This window comes from Sparus aurata, chromosome 9, assembly GCF_900880675.1.
Source record: "Sparus aurata chromosome 9, fSpaAur1.1, whole genome shotgun sequence".
NCBI classification, from domain to species: domain Eukaryota; kingdom Metazoa; phylum Chordata; class Actinopteri; order Spariformes; family Sparidae; genus Sparus; species Sparus aurata.
Genome location: NC_044195.1, coordinates 18135654 through 18149128, shown reverse-complemented (window position 1 = coordinate 18149128; position 13475 = coordinate 18135654). Strand labels below are relative to the sequence as shown.

The 13475-nt window shown below is 39.0% G+C and overlaps 2 protein-coding genes across 8 annotated transcripts in view; one reads left to right on the top strand and one right to left on the bottom strand.

Moving 5' to 3' along the window:
* osbpl6 (oxysterol binding protein-like 6) overlaps window positions 1-4312 on the top strand; it is a 52294-nt gene extending 47982 nt beyond the window's left edge. For all 6 annotated transcript variants that reach the window (XM_030428306.1, XM_030428304.1, XM_030428308.1 and 3 more), the window contains one exon: window positions 116-4312. In XM_030428306.1, coding sequence (XP_030284166.1) covers window positions 116-227 — 112 coding nt within the window. In that variant the 3' untranslated portion in view covers window positions 228-4312. The remainder of the gene's footprint in view (window positions 1-115) is intronic.
* A 1091-nt stretch (window positions 4313-5403) lies between these two features.
* On the bottom strand, window positions 5404-12550 carry prkra (protein kinase, interferon-inducible double stranded RNA dependent activator). Of its 2 annotated transcripts, none has more exons than XM_030427226.1 (8): window positions 12268-12550; window positions 9484-9659; window positions 8980-9061; window positions 7734-7821; window positions 7297-7414; window positions 7113-7207; window positions 6825-6987; window positions 5404-6462 (listed from the first exon to the last, which is right to left on the bottom strand). In XM_030427226.1, the coding sequence occupies exons 1-8, from the start codon at window positions 12321-12323 to the stop codon at window positions 6305-6307; spliced, it is 936 nt and encodes a 311-aa protein (XP_030283086.1). In that variant the 5' UTR covers window positions 12324-12550; the 3' UTR covers window positions 5404-6304. The 2 variants fall into 2 exon arrangements, with proteins under 2 accessions (XP_030283086.1, XP_030283087.1); XM_030427227.1 differs by lacking the exon at window positions 12268-12550 and adding an exon at window positions 11691-11972.
* Between the last annotated feature and the right edge of the window lie 925 nt (window positions 12551-13475).

The window sequence follows — 13475 nt, the reverse complement described above, 5'->3', positions numbered from 1 at the left end:
CTGAGATCTAATCTGTCTGATCATGTCTCCCCCATTTCTTTGTGAATGACATTTCCCCTTCATTGCTTTCAGGTTTTATCACTCCCACTGTTCACTTCTCTCTCTTGTCTTCCAGGAAAGTGGTTGATGCCAATCACAGGGAGAGGTGGGTCTCCAACAACACGTACTGGGAGCTCCGCAAAAACCCCGGCTTCATCAACATGGAGTATACAGTGAGCCTGTGGTAGCACATGGACCGACACGTCCGTCAGATCGTCATCACAGACAAGAAAGGCTGTTACCTATGCACCATGAGGTGTTCAAGAGAAACATGTTAATGATAAACATCCGTGTGCATGGACTGCAGAGCTGAGGGATGGCTCAACGCCTGGCAACCCCGTCGAGGTTTCTGTGGCACTGCCGCGCGGTCACCCATCCATGGAAACATCCCGTAGGATCACCTTCATTGTGCTTGTCGAAGCTGGGTTGTCAGGGCAACAATCGTACCACTCCTATGTAGATCTTTCCTCGGCTCCTTTGACTTCTGAGTATGTCCTTGCCTTAAAAAGACACCCATACACACGATTCAGCGCTCTTTCTTTGAAGCAGTTTGGGTTAGACTAGTCTATGAAGTAGTCCTTTTGATTACATACAATACAATGCATGTGTAGAGAGCAGCTTTCACTGGCATTAAGCCGTATTTACTATATCATCAATTATTGTAGAAAAAAAGAGGTATTTTTATAAAATATCTTGGACTCAGAATTTAGTGAAATAGCATTATGTGAATTGGCAGATTTTATTTATTTTTTGCCTTTTATTACTGTTGAATCTGTGGGATAGCAGTACTCTCTCTCGGGAAACAACTCATTAAAAAAAACAAAAAAATGAATCGCAGCAGAGGAAGTGCGGCGTCCGTAGATGGAATATTTAATGAGGATCTTCCCGCAGCCCGTCACGTGGTGGAAGGAGATTCAACTGTAAATCCTACTCTGGTGTTGTGGACATGTGATGTGGGACACACCCACAACCTTTACAGAGGTTTTCCTTTTGTGAACCATCAACACGGATCTGTCATGGAGTCCGGTTTCTCCTTGCAGCGGGATTTTGTGTAAATAGAGGGACGACCTCACCGGCCCTCCCCCTCCTCCCACCTTCTAATTTTAAAACATAGTTACATGAGACCGACTCCTCTGAATCACATGGTTACATAAATACACGCATAACTCCCTCCATATATAGTGGGCACAAGTTCAGACTCCCTCTCTGAATGTGGTGCAGATGGACCTCTGGGTCTCACTGGAGTTATGGACTCATACATCAAACATTCATGTGGATCAAAGGTCAAAGAAAAGATGGTGGAGTAGGTTGTGGAGACTGTGAAGTCCTCTGAGCTTTACAAGTAGCATGTGACGGTGAAACATGAGAAACACAGTCACATATTTCCATCTACACCCAGCCAGTGTGTACGCTAAAGGTGACATATGTAAGAATTGTCATATAAAGAAATTAACTAAAACTAGCAAAAGAGTGTGGAGGAGATAATTGTTTTAACGTCATGACGGATGTCTATGTGCTGAGTTTCTGAGATGTCCACTAAAATTAGCATGCTAACCAGCTTGCTCTGGCCCGTTCTGTTTCACAAAACCACTCCGATCTGCCAGTCCAGACCACTTACTGCACGGCTAACTGAGGTAACTAGCTAACAGCAGCTACAGTTAGCAGCCGTTAGCAGTTAGTCCTGTGATATGCTGAATCTAAGAGGTGTTTTTGCACATTTTTGCTGTTTCCATCAAAGTTCAACAAAGCTCAGAGAGATATCTTAAATTTACATCCCCGTTCTAAAAACCCCAAAAGTACATATAAAATGACAAAACTAAATAAAGTAAAAGCTTTTTTTTTCACTACAGGCCACTGTTTGGTATTTTTTCTTAAGGAATTATCAATCAATTATAATTATGATTTAAAAAAACAACTTTTCCTGGTCACATTCCATGTTAAAGGTGCACTATGTAACTTTTCTTTTGGAAAAAATGATCATCACATGTAGTTCTCGTCCGCTCAGAATAACTCAAAAATGCACTCCATTTTGTTCTAATGTTTACAAACACCTGTGCACCTTTATCAACCATTTACTAGATGTATCTTAGTCGCATATTGGATGTTTATTAATCATTATAAAGCACTTATCCTTATCCTAATACCTACTCATTGATGGTAGTAATTTGTTGAACATGTATTGAGCAAAGCATATTAAGATTGTAATTCATGTCCAACAACTTTCTTGGCTTACTCAGTAGAAATTAGGTTATTGAGGTAACACTCTTAGTTAATTAAGTATAAGTTGTAGAATATTGTCATGCAGAATAAGGCAAATGATAAATGCTTTATAATGACTATTAACTAATATGTGTTACATAAAATAAGTCTTTCCTATTTTCTTCATCAGCCAGTAGCGTTTAATCAGCCCCATTATGAAACACTGGAGCCACCTACAGGTCAGCCTGTGAAAGTGCAGTTTCAGGATACTGAAGGTCAGAATCTGCTCTTTTTTTCTTTATATGTTTTAGATGTTGAAACCAAACGAGTCTGTACGGTAACAATTACACTGTACACGGATCAAAGATGGTATTTTAATCAATGTGTCTGATTCCCAGGAGACTTTACTGCCATGATCTGGGCTTCTCGCAAAGCACCAGTCACTTATTTGCAGTTTGTGTGTTTTATTGCAAAGCAGATTAGCTTTAATGTTTTAATTAGTGTCCCCCTCTTGTGTTACAGAGTGAGAAAATAATATAACACAGGGCTTCTGACTGAGGTCAACCACAACACACACGCACACACACACAGACAAGTAGTCACACACTGTCACACCTTGAGTCCCCTCATTCGGGACTAGGGCTGCAACTAAGGATTATTTTGACAATTAATTGATTGATTCAATTAGTTTATATAATAAAAATAAATAAATGCTCAACAATTTTCCTCGGCCCAAAGAGTCATCTTCAGAATTGCTTTATTTTTCCAACCCACAGTCTGAAACCCCACTCTTGACTGTCAGCAACAGATCTTTACATTCAAGAAGCAAGAACCAGCAAATGTTTGACATTTTCTGCTTGGAAAAATGACTGAAATGTTTAATTGAACAATCATTTAGTCTAGAAAGTGTGAAGACATTTTTTTTAAAATACTACTCACAACTTGCCGGAGCCCAAAGTGACATCCTAAAATAACATATTTAATGCTTGAAGAATGACTAAGTCGATTGATAAAAACAGTTTGATTAACTGACTGTAGTTGCAGCTCTGTTCGGGACTGCAGAGCGAAGACACTGCAGGAGCAAAAGAGGGAATATAAATATGTCGAGTGAAAACTATGTGAAGCAAATCCATTGTGTGCACTGTTCATATGGTACTGTAGATGAAAAACCAAAAAGGTAGTACTGCTTTGCATCCATATCCTTATTTTTTACTGTGCTTTTAATTTTAACCCCCCCCCCCGATTACAAAGTCAATGCTACAACTCGTCAGTTTCACTTGCTGTGCCTTAACGCATTTATTAATGCCTCACCAACACTACTGAGAAGAAATCCCCATGCCAAGAAGGTATGCCATAAACAACTCTGCACATTATCCGGTCCCCACCTGCCTACAGATGATCGATTATATCCATAGACAGCGTTTAGGTCCAGATGTCTTGGAGATCTTCTTTGACATTAGGAGAGAAAAAAGGTTTATTTGACTGTAAAATGCTTGCAGTGTTCTAAATAAATACTCTGCACTGCTCTGCTAATCCCACATGTAACCAATACATCTCTGGTGATCACTGTAAATACAGCACTTATAGAAAGTGTCACTACTGCAGAAGCCGATTCCTTATTTTCCCTCCTACATCGGCGACTGAATCGCGGCGTTTGTGCGAGGAGGCGGGGGTGAAGCTTTGTGTCGTGTTAGAGTCGAGACCGTAGTGAAAAAACAAATAAATACTCATGAAAACCTCCTCATGCTTTCTTCATTCATCGTTCTACCTGCATGTCTAGACAACTTAGCCTGCCAATGAATGTTGCAGATGCCTTATGAAAAAAAAAAGAAGTAAAAAAAAAAAAGAAGTGTTTTTTGTTTTTTTCCCCTCAATTGGCCTCTCTCATGTGTGGGGTTTTTTTTTTCAGACTGACATGTATCACGAAGCACTGTGTCAGCTCTGTTTCTTTCAAATCGATTTCCCGATGGGTACCTTCTAAAGTGCAATTTTAACAAAGTACATATCTTTCCATGAACACTGTACACTGCTGCTACATAGTGCTTGTTCTAATAAAACTGTAAAACTCAACTGATGGCGAGTGTGTGTGTGTGTGCTTTGTACAGAAAGACGAGGCCCTAAAGTCCTTCACGGTTGTCAATGTCAGGTTTCATTGTGTCAATTTTTTTGGTTAGTTTAGTCATAAAATAAATCATTAAAAATGTCACCGTTTCCCCAGAGTCCGTGGTGGCATATTCAAATGTTTTGCTTTATTCAGATGACCGACCAAAACCTACATCTATTTAGTTTGCAGTGATGAAGATGCATATTTTTCACAGGAGCTATGACTGGGGATATTTAGTATTTTTTTGTTCGAGTAATTACAAATGATTACTGAATTGTCAAGTGAAAGTTGCTGATTATTTTTCTGTCCGTCGCTCATTAATCAATTATTTGATTCTGCTCCAATTGTTAAAATGCTTCTGAAATCACAAACCAACTCTTAATGTATTAACGATGAAAGGGTTACTTTGGACTTTTAAACCCTAATATTATCGGTTACATATCATCGCCAAACATGACTTACTGCAAGTCTGTCACTGTCACCATAGAGCGGCAACTATGTAGCTGTATAAATGTCTGAGTAATTTTTGACTGATGTCAACTTCACCACTCATCTAACACAAATGTGGGTTCAACTCATGAACTATACTATACTGTGCAATAAGATGGCTTCAGAATGAACTTCTCCAAATGAAGAAAATGTTATTATACCGAGTACAAATGTATCTTGTCTATTTCAACATAGACCACAAATACAGGCCCTGTTGTTGATTTAAATAAAATTATCCTGATTTAAACTGCAGACATAATATTGGTCAGAAAAAACTCAATAAGACATTTCCTCTGAAGTTGTTCAGCCCCTTTGAACATCCTTTTATACGATCAACACGTGCTTTCTTTTCCCTCTCTCCACACAAATGAAGAGTAAACGGAGGAGCAGTGCACGGGCCCTGATGGAAATTGCCTTTGTGCCAAATACAGCAGGATGTGCAGCCTCAAAAACGGATGGCTGTCAATCGGTCATCTCCCTCGAGAGAGGATTCAGTCAATAACACTTGAAGACGTCTCTGGAAGCAACGCAGCAATCTCTATTGTGTGACCATCAAGAGGAACCAACACTTGTTAACATTTAGAGTTTATTTCATGTTGTTGAGGGTTCAGTTCACATCGATTTTTTAAATATATCACATGTGAGGCAGACGCACGCACCCACCCACACCCACACACACACACACACAAATACACACACACACACACCCCTAACAAACTAGCAAAATAAAAATATAAAGACACGTCATATCTACAAAGAAACAGTCAACCAGATTTTGTACGGTTTTGTACGGCAGATTGCATACTGACAGATGGAGGAGTGGAATAAGGAAAAAATAAATAGTAAAAATAATCTCTTTTTCAATTTCATTTCATTTTGTTCACAGAGGGGCAGGTATCTCTCAAGTAATTTAAAAGTTTAAGATCTTCTTTTGGCTGTGCACAAACAACATGCAGCTCAATATGATCCTGCAGGGATAAACTATGTGGAATAAAATAATTAAATTAAGTCAATTGGAACCTAAAAATATCGGACAAAAGAAAAAAAAAAAAAAAGAGGCAAACATTTTCCACTGAAGCACACTGGAAAAAAGAAAAAGGACAAATAAAGCCTGACAGTACTTCAAACCATACATGTAAAAAAATGGCACGAGGAAGCGCTTCCTACTGTTCCTATTTCATTTACACATGTACATTTGCTTAAATATGTTGACATAACACATGATGGTACAACCTAAAGACATAAGTTAGATTTGATTCTTAACATGAGTTTGTCCTCTCACAAATACTGTCTAAAGTCACCGAGTCAAAGTCAGTGTGATCTTGCTTTGTGATATACGTAATTATAAAAATATACCTTAACTTCATGTCATCCATGAGCAGGAAGACTAAAAGGAAGAACAATCTACAGCTTCATCATGACTGCTGATGTATGTGACGATAGAGGTGAGGCGAATGTTGGCTGTGATGGGTTTTACTTGATGGAGGCCATGATCTTGATGTACTGGAGGGCGCTGTGTGCAGCGTCGTTGTGAGCGTTGCTACAGGAAATGCCTGTCCCGTGACACACGGTGACCGGGGAGGTGGACAGCTCTGCCAGGCACTGGTACTGACCGTTCACCGTCAGCTCGTCTGTAGGAGAGAGCCACGCACACCAAAACATGACACAAGCAGCAAAAAGAAATGCAGCGTTCCCTGTGGGTCCTTTCCATTGAGCCAATTATGCGTCCTCCAGCTTGGAAATCAAGTTATGCTTAGGCGAATAATGTCTCTGGAAATGATGTAATTCACACCCTGGTTCCTGTGACAGAAACAAACTAAGTTCTTCCAAATGATCTGTGTCCCTGGGGAAAGTTCCATCAGTGGGAACGCACGTTTACTGTACTTTTAGTTTTATTTATGGCCTTACCTATACTGGTGAGGAAGTAAGGAGCCACAATAGGTGAATGGAAAGCACCCTATATGCAGCGGATGTGGTGTGTGTGTTTTCTTACCAATGTTGAAGTATGTGACCTCAAAGCCCTGCTCCTTGGAAAGCTCCAACATCATCTGAATGTAATCTGTGTTGGGAATGCTCAGCGGGTTTCTTCTCAGCAAAGAAATCTTCTCTGATGACGAGTTCCTCAAGTTCTCAAATCGTACACTTGGTTTAGGAGTCTAGAGAATAAAAAAATAAAAAATGAGATGCAACACAAGGAACTGACACAAATTGAAGACTTTGAATGAAATGTTGAAGCTGCCTCCAGTGGTCACTTCCCACAGGCAAGAAGTTTTTGACGTACCCATGTGATTTCAGAACAGCCTGAGAGACTCTGGAGCTTGACCACCATTTTCTCCGCAGCTGCCTTTTTTGCTGCCTTTTTTGAATTTCCTACAGCTGTGAAAACATCAGACGGAGAATAAGAACGGGAAGCACAACGCTAAACTGCAGTCCCTTACGCAGATTTCACAAAAAATCTCACACACCCTTCTCTGACAGGGACTCCATTCGACAAGTAACGGTGAATTCTCTCCTGTGTGGTGGACCGGCCTCCAGTAAAACTGAGTATTCAGGAAGACGCCATCCTCTCTGCAATGCCAACTCCTGAGATCATAGGGCAAATACAAGAAAGCAATGAGGACAGGAAAACGGTTAGTATTTTATTACTTCAGGACAATTGTTGTCATATAATACAGTTCAAGTTGCTATTGCTTTGTGCCAGTTTCAATTATAACTTAGCAAGCAGACACAGTTTTTAATCTATGGAGGTAAATACATTTCTGGGCAGAAAATCTTCACCGGAGTACACATGAATCTGATCATTTACAACCACAGGCAACACACACACACACACACACACACACACACACACAGACACACACACACACACACACACACACACACACAGCCGTGGTTCACACACCTGCAGTATCCCCACTGAGTTGGGATGGTTGTTTGTTTCTGCTGCGTCTCCGTTACTCTCAGCCCTCTCAGACTTCACGGGCACAGTCCTGTTGGGAATTACATCAAAGCAGTTACCACAGCTGCAACAGATCACTGAACACAGGACAAAGTCAATTTAGGGCTGCAGCTATCAAAATAGTTTTCATTACAGACTCACCTGCCGATTGTTTACTCAATTATCTAAGATATACCAGTTTACTGAAGCCCAAGATGATGCATTCAAATTCTTAGTTTTTTTCCATTTTAAATGCAACACTTTAGTTTTTGCTTACTTTTTAATAAGATGAAGTAAAAGATTAAAGACTCTGTAATTCACACTCTCAGATTTTGCGCACTTCTCCTTTGCCCAGATAATCCATTCACCTGCCAGGTGTATTTTATCACGATGCCGATTAAAAAACATGATTACTACACAGGTGTGCAAAATTCACAGCCACTCTAAAATGTGCAGTTTTATGAAGCAACATGATGGCACAGAAAAAGACAAATAGTCACATTTAGGAACCATTTTTGGCATGTTCTTAAAAAAGTTTTATACATATACACAGAGGCTGAGATGGCTGTTTCATTAGATTGATATGAGTGCACCTTGACACATGCTCACTCCTCTGAGGGGTGGGTTTGGGAGTTTCAAAGCAAATCATGTCAACTTTTTATCAAGAGATCTGATATTAGGGGTATTTACATTATGGCTAATTGTTGTAAGTGATATACTGACATTAAGCAGTCAATTTAAAGCAGATGTGTTACTGTCCTAAACAGCACAACCAAAAAATATTTTTTGGCACAAGTGAACTGGAAAAAAACTACCCATATGTGTGATTGTTTAAATGGTACAATACAGAATGGATATAAATATGTCACACTGAGGGCCGGTCTGATGCGTTGATCAATAATCACTACTCCTTGACCAGACATGTTTATCCTTCATCAATTGCTACAGCTATCAATACGCTATCTTTACATGCTGGAATGGCACTGCAGATCTCTAATAAACATAATTAAAAAGATGAAACAAACATTTGTTTTCTCCTCCTCGTTATCTTAGAAAGCTTCTTTTATCACTCTTGCGATTTCAAAAAAAGTGCCTAATTAAAAACCAACAAAATACAACATAATTACAAGCACAGTCATTCTCTGCGTCTGCAATTATAATAATTGTTGCTGATTAATTTTATTTTCATAATCATTTCAGCTCTACTCACACTGTTCCAGCGTCTATGTGCAGAATACTGAGGGCAGCCTCTGCAGCCAGATGTTTAGCAGCCTTTTTACTGGGACCTTGACCTGAAACAACAACAGACAACATTACAGAGTATCTGATAAATTACAAAAAACTATATCACAGTCAGATGAAAAATTGACCATAACCGCAAGTCACTCAGGTACTCACAAAATTTTATAAAATGTAATTCCTCAAGATGTTTCGAGGCTACAGGAATGCACATTTGGAAAAATCGATTTGAGAAATGTTTAAAAAAATGTGGAGTATTACTACTGATTCAACAAGGAGCTTTGCAAACGCTTCTCATCCTCTTCCTTGGACCTGCTTTGTTCTAGAGTAACTGACAACAAAGCAGGGGTGACAAATCACACGTTGCAGGCTGGAGTTCTGCTTCTGAATAAATAGTGTATGGTTTCCAACTCAAACACAAGGCTTAATCCAGTGAGAGGCAGCTATCAAGAGCAGCAGTGGGACTGTAACTCACCTGTGCAGCTAACATCTCCGACTTTCACACTGAAGACGAAGCTGGGCTGGTGAGCCTCTCCTTCAGCCTTCTCCATCATATACACAGGCAGGTTGCCAGTTTTGGTGCCATATTCATGCAGGATCTGTATGGGTGTCTTCCCGGGGCTGGGCCTCTGTGCCTCATTTGCATTCAAACTGTGTGTATTAGAATAAGCAAACGCACAGTTAACAACGGGCCAACTTATCTGAGCTCTGAGCTGGATATCAGGAACGTTTATGGAACAAAAATAATGAATGCAAACATAAAACCTGCAAAATAAAACAGATATGTCAACACTTGTATTTTTAGATGAGTAGTATTTACAGGCCAGATAATTTATATTTTTCATCAGATATTTGCATTGTATTTGCATATACACATATGGAACACTAAAAATAGTCTTTCAGCTTTGTTAAGGAGAAATTAGAAGTTATCGCAGGTCTATGATCTGAGGCATGAGTGTTGCATTACCACTGGAGCTGGAACAATAAGTCAACGATAATCGTCAACAATTTTGATAAGTGATTAATCGGTTAGAGTAAAGCTGGAAGCTGATTCCAGCGTTATATATGTGAATATTTTATGGTTTCTTTAATTCTCTTTGACAACAAACTGATTATATTTTGTTTGTGGCTTTGGGGAACACTGATCAACATTTTTCACAATTTTACTGACCAAATAACTAATCGATCAGTCGAGAAAGTAATCAACAGATGAACAGACAATTGAAGCAACTGTTACCAAATCAAACTGTCACAATATCCAACCAAAGCCTTTACCCAGTGACCAGAAGAAAAAATTAAACACCTCTTGTACAATGTAATACAATCTAATAAATCAGCCATCAATACATTTGGAAATGACAAGTGTTGGATAAATGGAGGTAGACCTAACTTTGCCCACATCTTTTAGGAAAATATAGTCCAATACAACCTGACAATAAACAACAAAAAGAACTAGAATTAAGTCTTTCTGACCGTCCACACCAAAAAGTTTGGATTATTAAATACAGGGCTTGATTTCACTATACTGTGTATAAACTGTTTTTCTGGTTACAGCGAAGACATCTAGGCTGTATGCATTGTGTTTAGATTTACTAAAGTCCAGTCTCAATATTGAGCTTTGTCACAGACTTGTCAGGCGTTTTACAAGGGCTCAAGTCCGTCCCACTGAATCTGAGAAATGTTTAGCATGTTTATTATAAGCAGTTTTCCATATTTTATACCAATCTTATGTTTAAAAACAGGACTCACATATGAAGTCAATGAGCATTTAAAAAAATGTATTAACTATAACAGCAAGAGCTGTGTCAGGGTATTTGGCTTGTGAACCATAACCACATTGATTTACCATGTTGTCTGATAGACAGGTTATTATTAAAGTGCATCCACCATTCAATTTCATTAGACTGCATATGAAATGAGATTCTTGCACTTAACTAATCACAGATATGCCTCTGCCCCGGCTCTCAAGCAGGATCCTGCACCTGCACACTATGAATCTGATGTTAACTGAGGTCTGCGTGAGATTGCTTCGTGGTAGACAGTCAAACTGGTCCCAATTTCTAGGAGAGTAAATCTCACTTTTTCAGAAACCCACTGCTCAAAGTATAATTGCATCCAGTTGCCTTCATTCAATAAAGGAAATGCCTTTTTCGAATAAAAAGGGAGGAATTAACAACTAACCTACAAAGACAGTGGATATAATCCATCAAAGACAGGGGGAGAGGAAAGTAAAAAACAAACAAGTCATGCTATGATCTGCAAAGGCTGGACTTACTGCATATGAAAGACTGTTTTCACATTAAGTTTTTGCAGCTTTGCAATTCAAGGTAACCACAAAGACACATACACATGACATTAGGTACAACTTTGAGGTCGACAAAAGCATTTGCTGGCTTCTTCTGAATCATCACATTGGTTTATTCATTATTATCGGATCAAAATATAAAGGTTTGCCTGCAGCGTCACTTTCACTCTCAGCCACAGTATTATTGACAGTTCACCCCAACTGTATCGTTGGCTAGCCGTCACATCCAAGCTAACGCTGTCTTTGCTATGCTGCATAATAAGGATACTGATCAAACACAAACTACACATTCGCATAATTTTTCTACACAATTAGCTCGAGAATTAGCAACATTTACGGTAATGACACTTATGAAAAGGGAGTTTCGTCCACCAAACCTGAGATACTGTAACGTCGTGTTAGCAGGCTAAGCTAATAAGAGAGATGGTAGCTAGCGTTAACTGACGTTGACGCCGTTAGCTTGTGTCAGTTACTTAAAGGTCCCTACATTTTCTCTGAAGCTAACAGAGGGTCTCTGCGGGATAATTTACGAGTATTCATTCTGAACATTGGCAATATGAACACGATGAAGGCGTCTTTTAGGTGAGAGATAAAACACAATATCATTAAGACCAAGTTCAACAAAATTTCAGTCAACGATAATTCATCTAGCTAACGAAGAACCACCAGAACGACTGTCAAAATATAGCCAAGCTAACTGAACATTCCTGGCTAAAACAATAGCCAGTTAATGTAATTACGGTATTTTCTAGTTTCGGTTTTCTTTATTGAGCTTCACGGGCAACATTTAGTTGTGAGTTAATTGAGAAACTTTACCTCGCTGATATTATTGACACTAAACGTGATATATTTCAACTCGTAACGTGAAGCGAGCAGCACCTGTTAAATACTGACACGCTGTTACAGTATACGGTTATCACGCTTTTAATATAATCACAAAATTAACTAACTAACCTCGTGTTGTCTGCAGGGCTTTGCATTGCTGGTGACTGATATCCTTCTTGCGACATGTTCACAATTGTTATGTCGTTTTCAGGCTGGTTGATTAAAGTCTCTGCTGCTGGTGAGTGGAGAGAAAAAAACTAATCTCAGACAACAATTTGAGATGTTTTTTCTCGGCATCTGGTTATGTTATCATGAAGAATATGAAACGGCCCTTAAGACGCTTACAACTCTTCATTGAGCCCCGGCCGGGAAAATTACCGAATTTAACATCATATCAACATCCGGGTCATCGGCGGGTCAACTGCAGTGTGTGTGGATCCGAAATGTTTAGCTCCGCCTACTGGTGACGTGTATAGTTTCTGTCATGGCGTCCTGAAGAGCAGAGCTGGCTGCAGACTAACTTTTCACTCTTGATAGAGAAGGTACTCACGCTTGGAGTTGTCTTAGAAAAAAATGGGAGCTTTGTTCTTTATATTGTGTTGTTGTTGCTGGGGAAGTTTTACATGCACATATCAGAATCAGAATCAGAAATTATTTGCAGCCGAAGGACGGTCATATTACAATAAACAGTAATAATAGTAAAAAAATTAAATAAAATAAACAATTTAATAGAAAGGTAAGAAATAGAAATAGACTCATAAGTACATAATATTCACAAATATAAACAGTGTAATTATAAACAATATGTGCAGTGATTTGTTATTAATAAAGAGTAAGTATGCGTATGACAATTGCCCATTTCTCTCCAAAATGAGAAAAATTAGTTATGTATAGAGGTCTTATTGCACAGTGCAGGAAGGAAGGACCCAGCAATACTTCTCCTTCACACATGATACAGTGTATCGGTCTCTCACTGTATCTTAAGGCTATTTTAAAAGATCCAGTGTGTAGAATTTAGGGTGGTGATAATGTAGAAGGCTATATAATCACCAAAAAATAAGAACCGGTGTGTTTTCGTTACCTTAGAATGAGCCTTTCATAGAGAGTCAAAGTCTCGCCCCTTCCGGTTTCCCTTGTGGGGTCTTATTTTGTAAAAACTTTGTATGATAGTGAATGAAGAGAGACACATCATTTTTTTTTTTTAACCCTGCTTGAATTTCATTTTTGAAGGGGCTTCATCAGTGGTGGAAGAACTATTCAGATCCTTTACTTGGGTAAAAGAAGTCATTCTGTGGAACACCGTCGGTGCGTTTCTTTGATTATGGTTATTTCAAGGT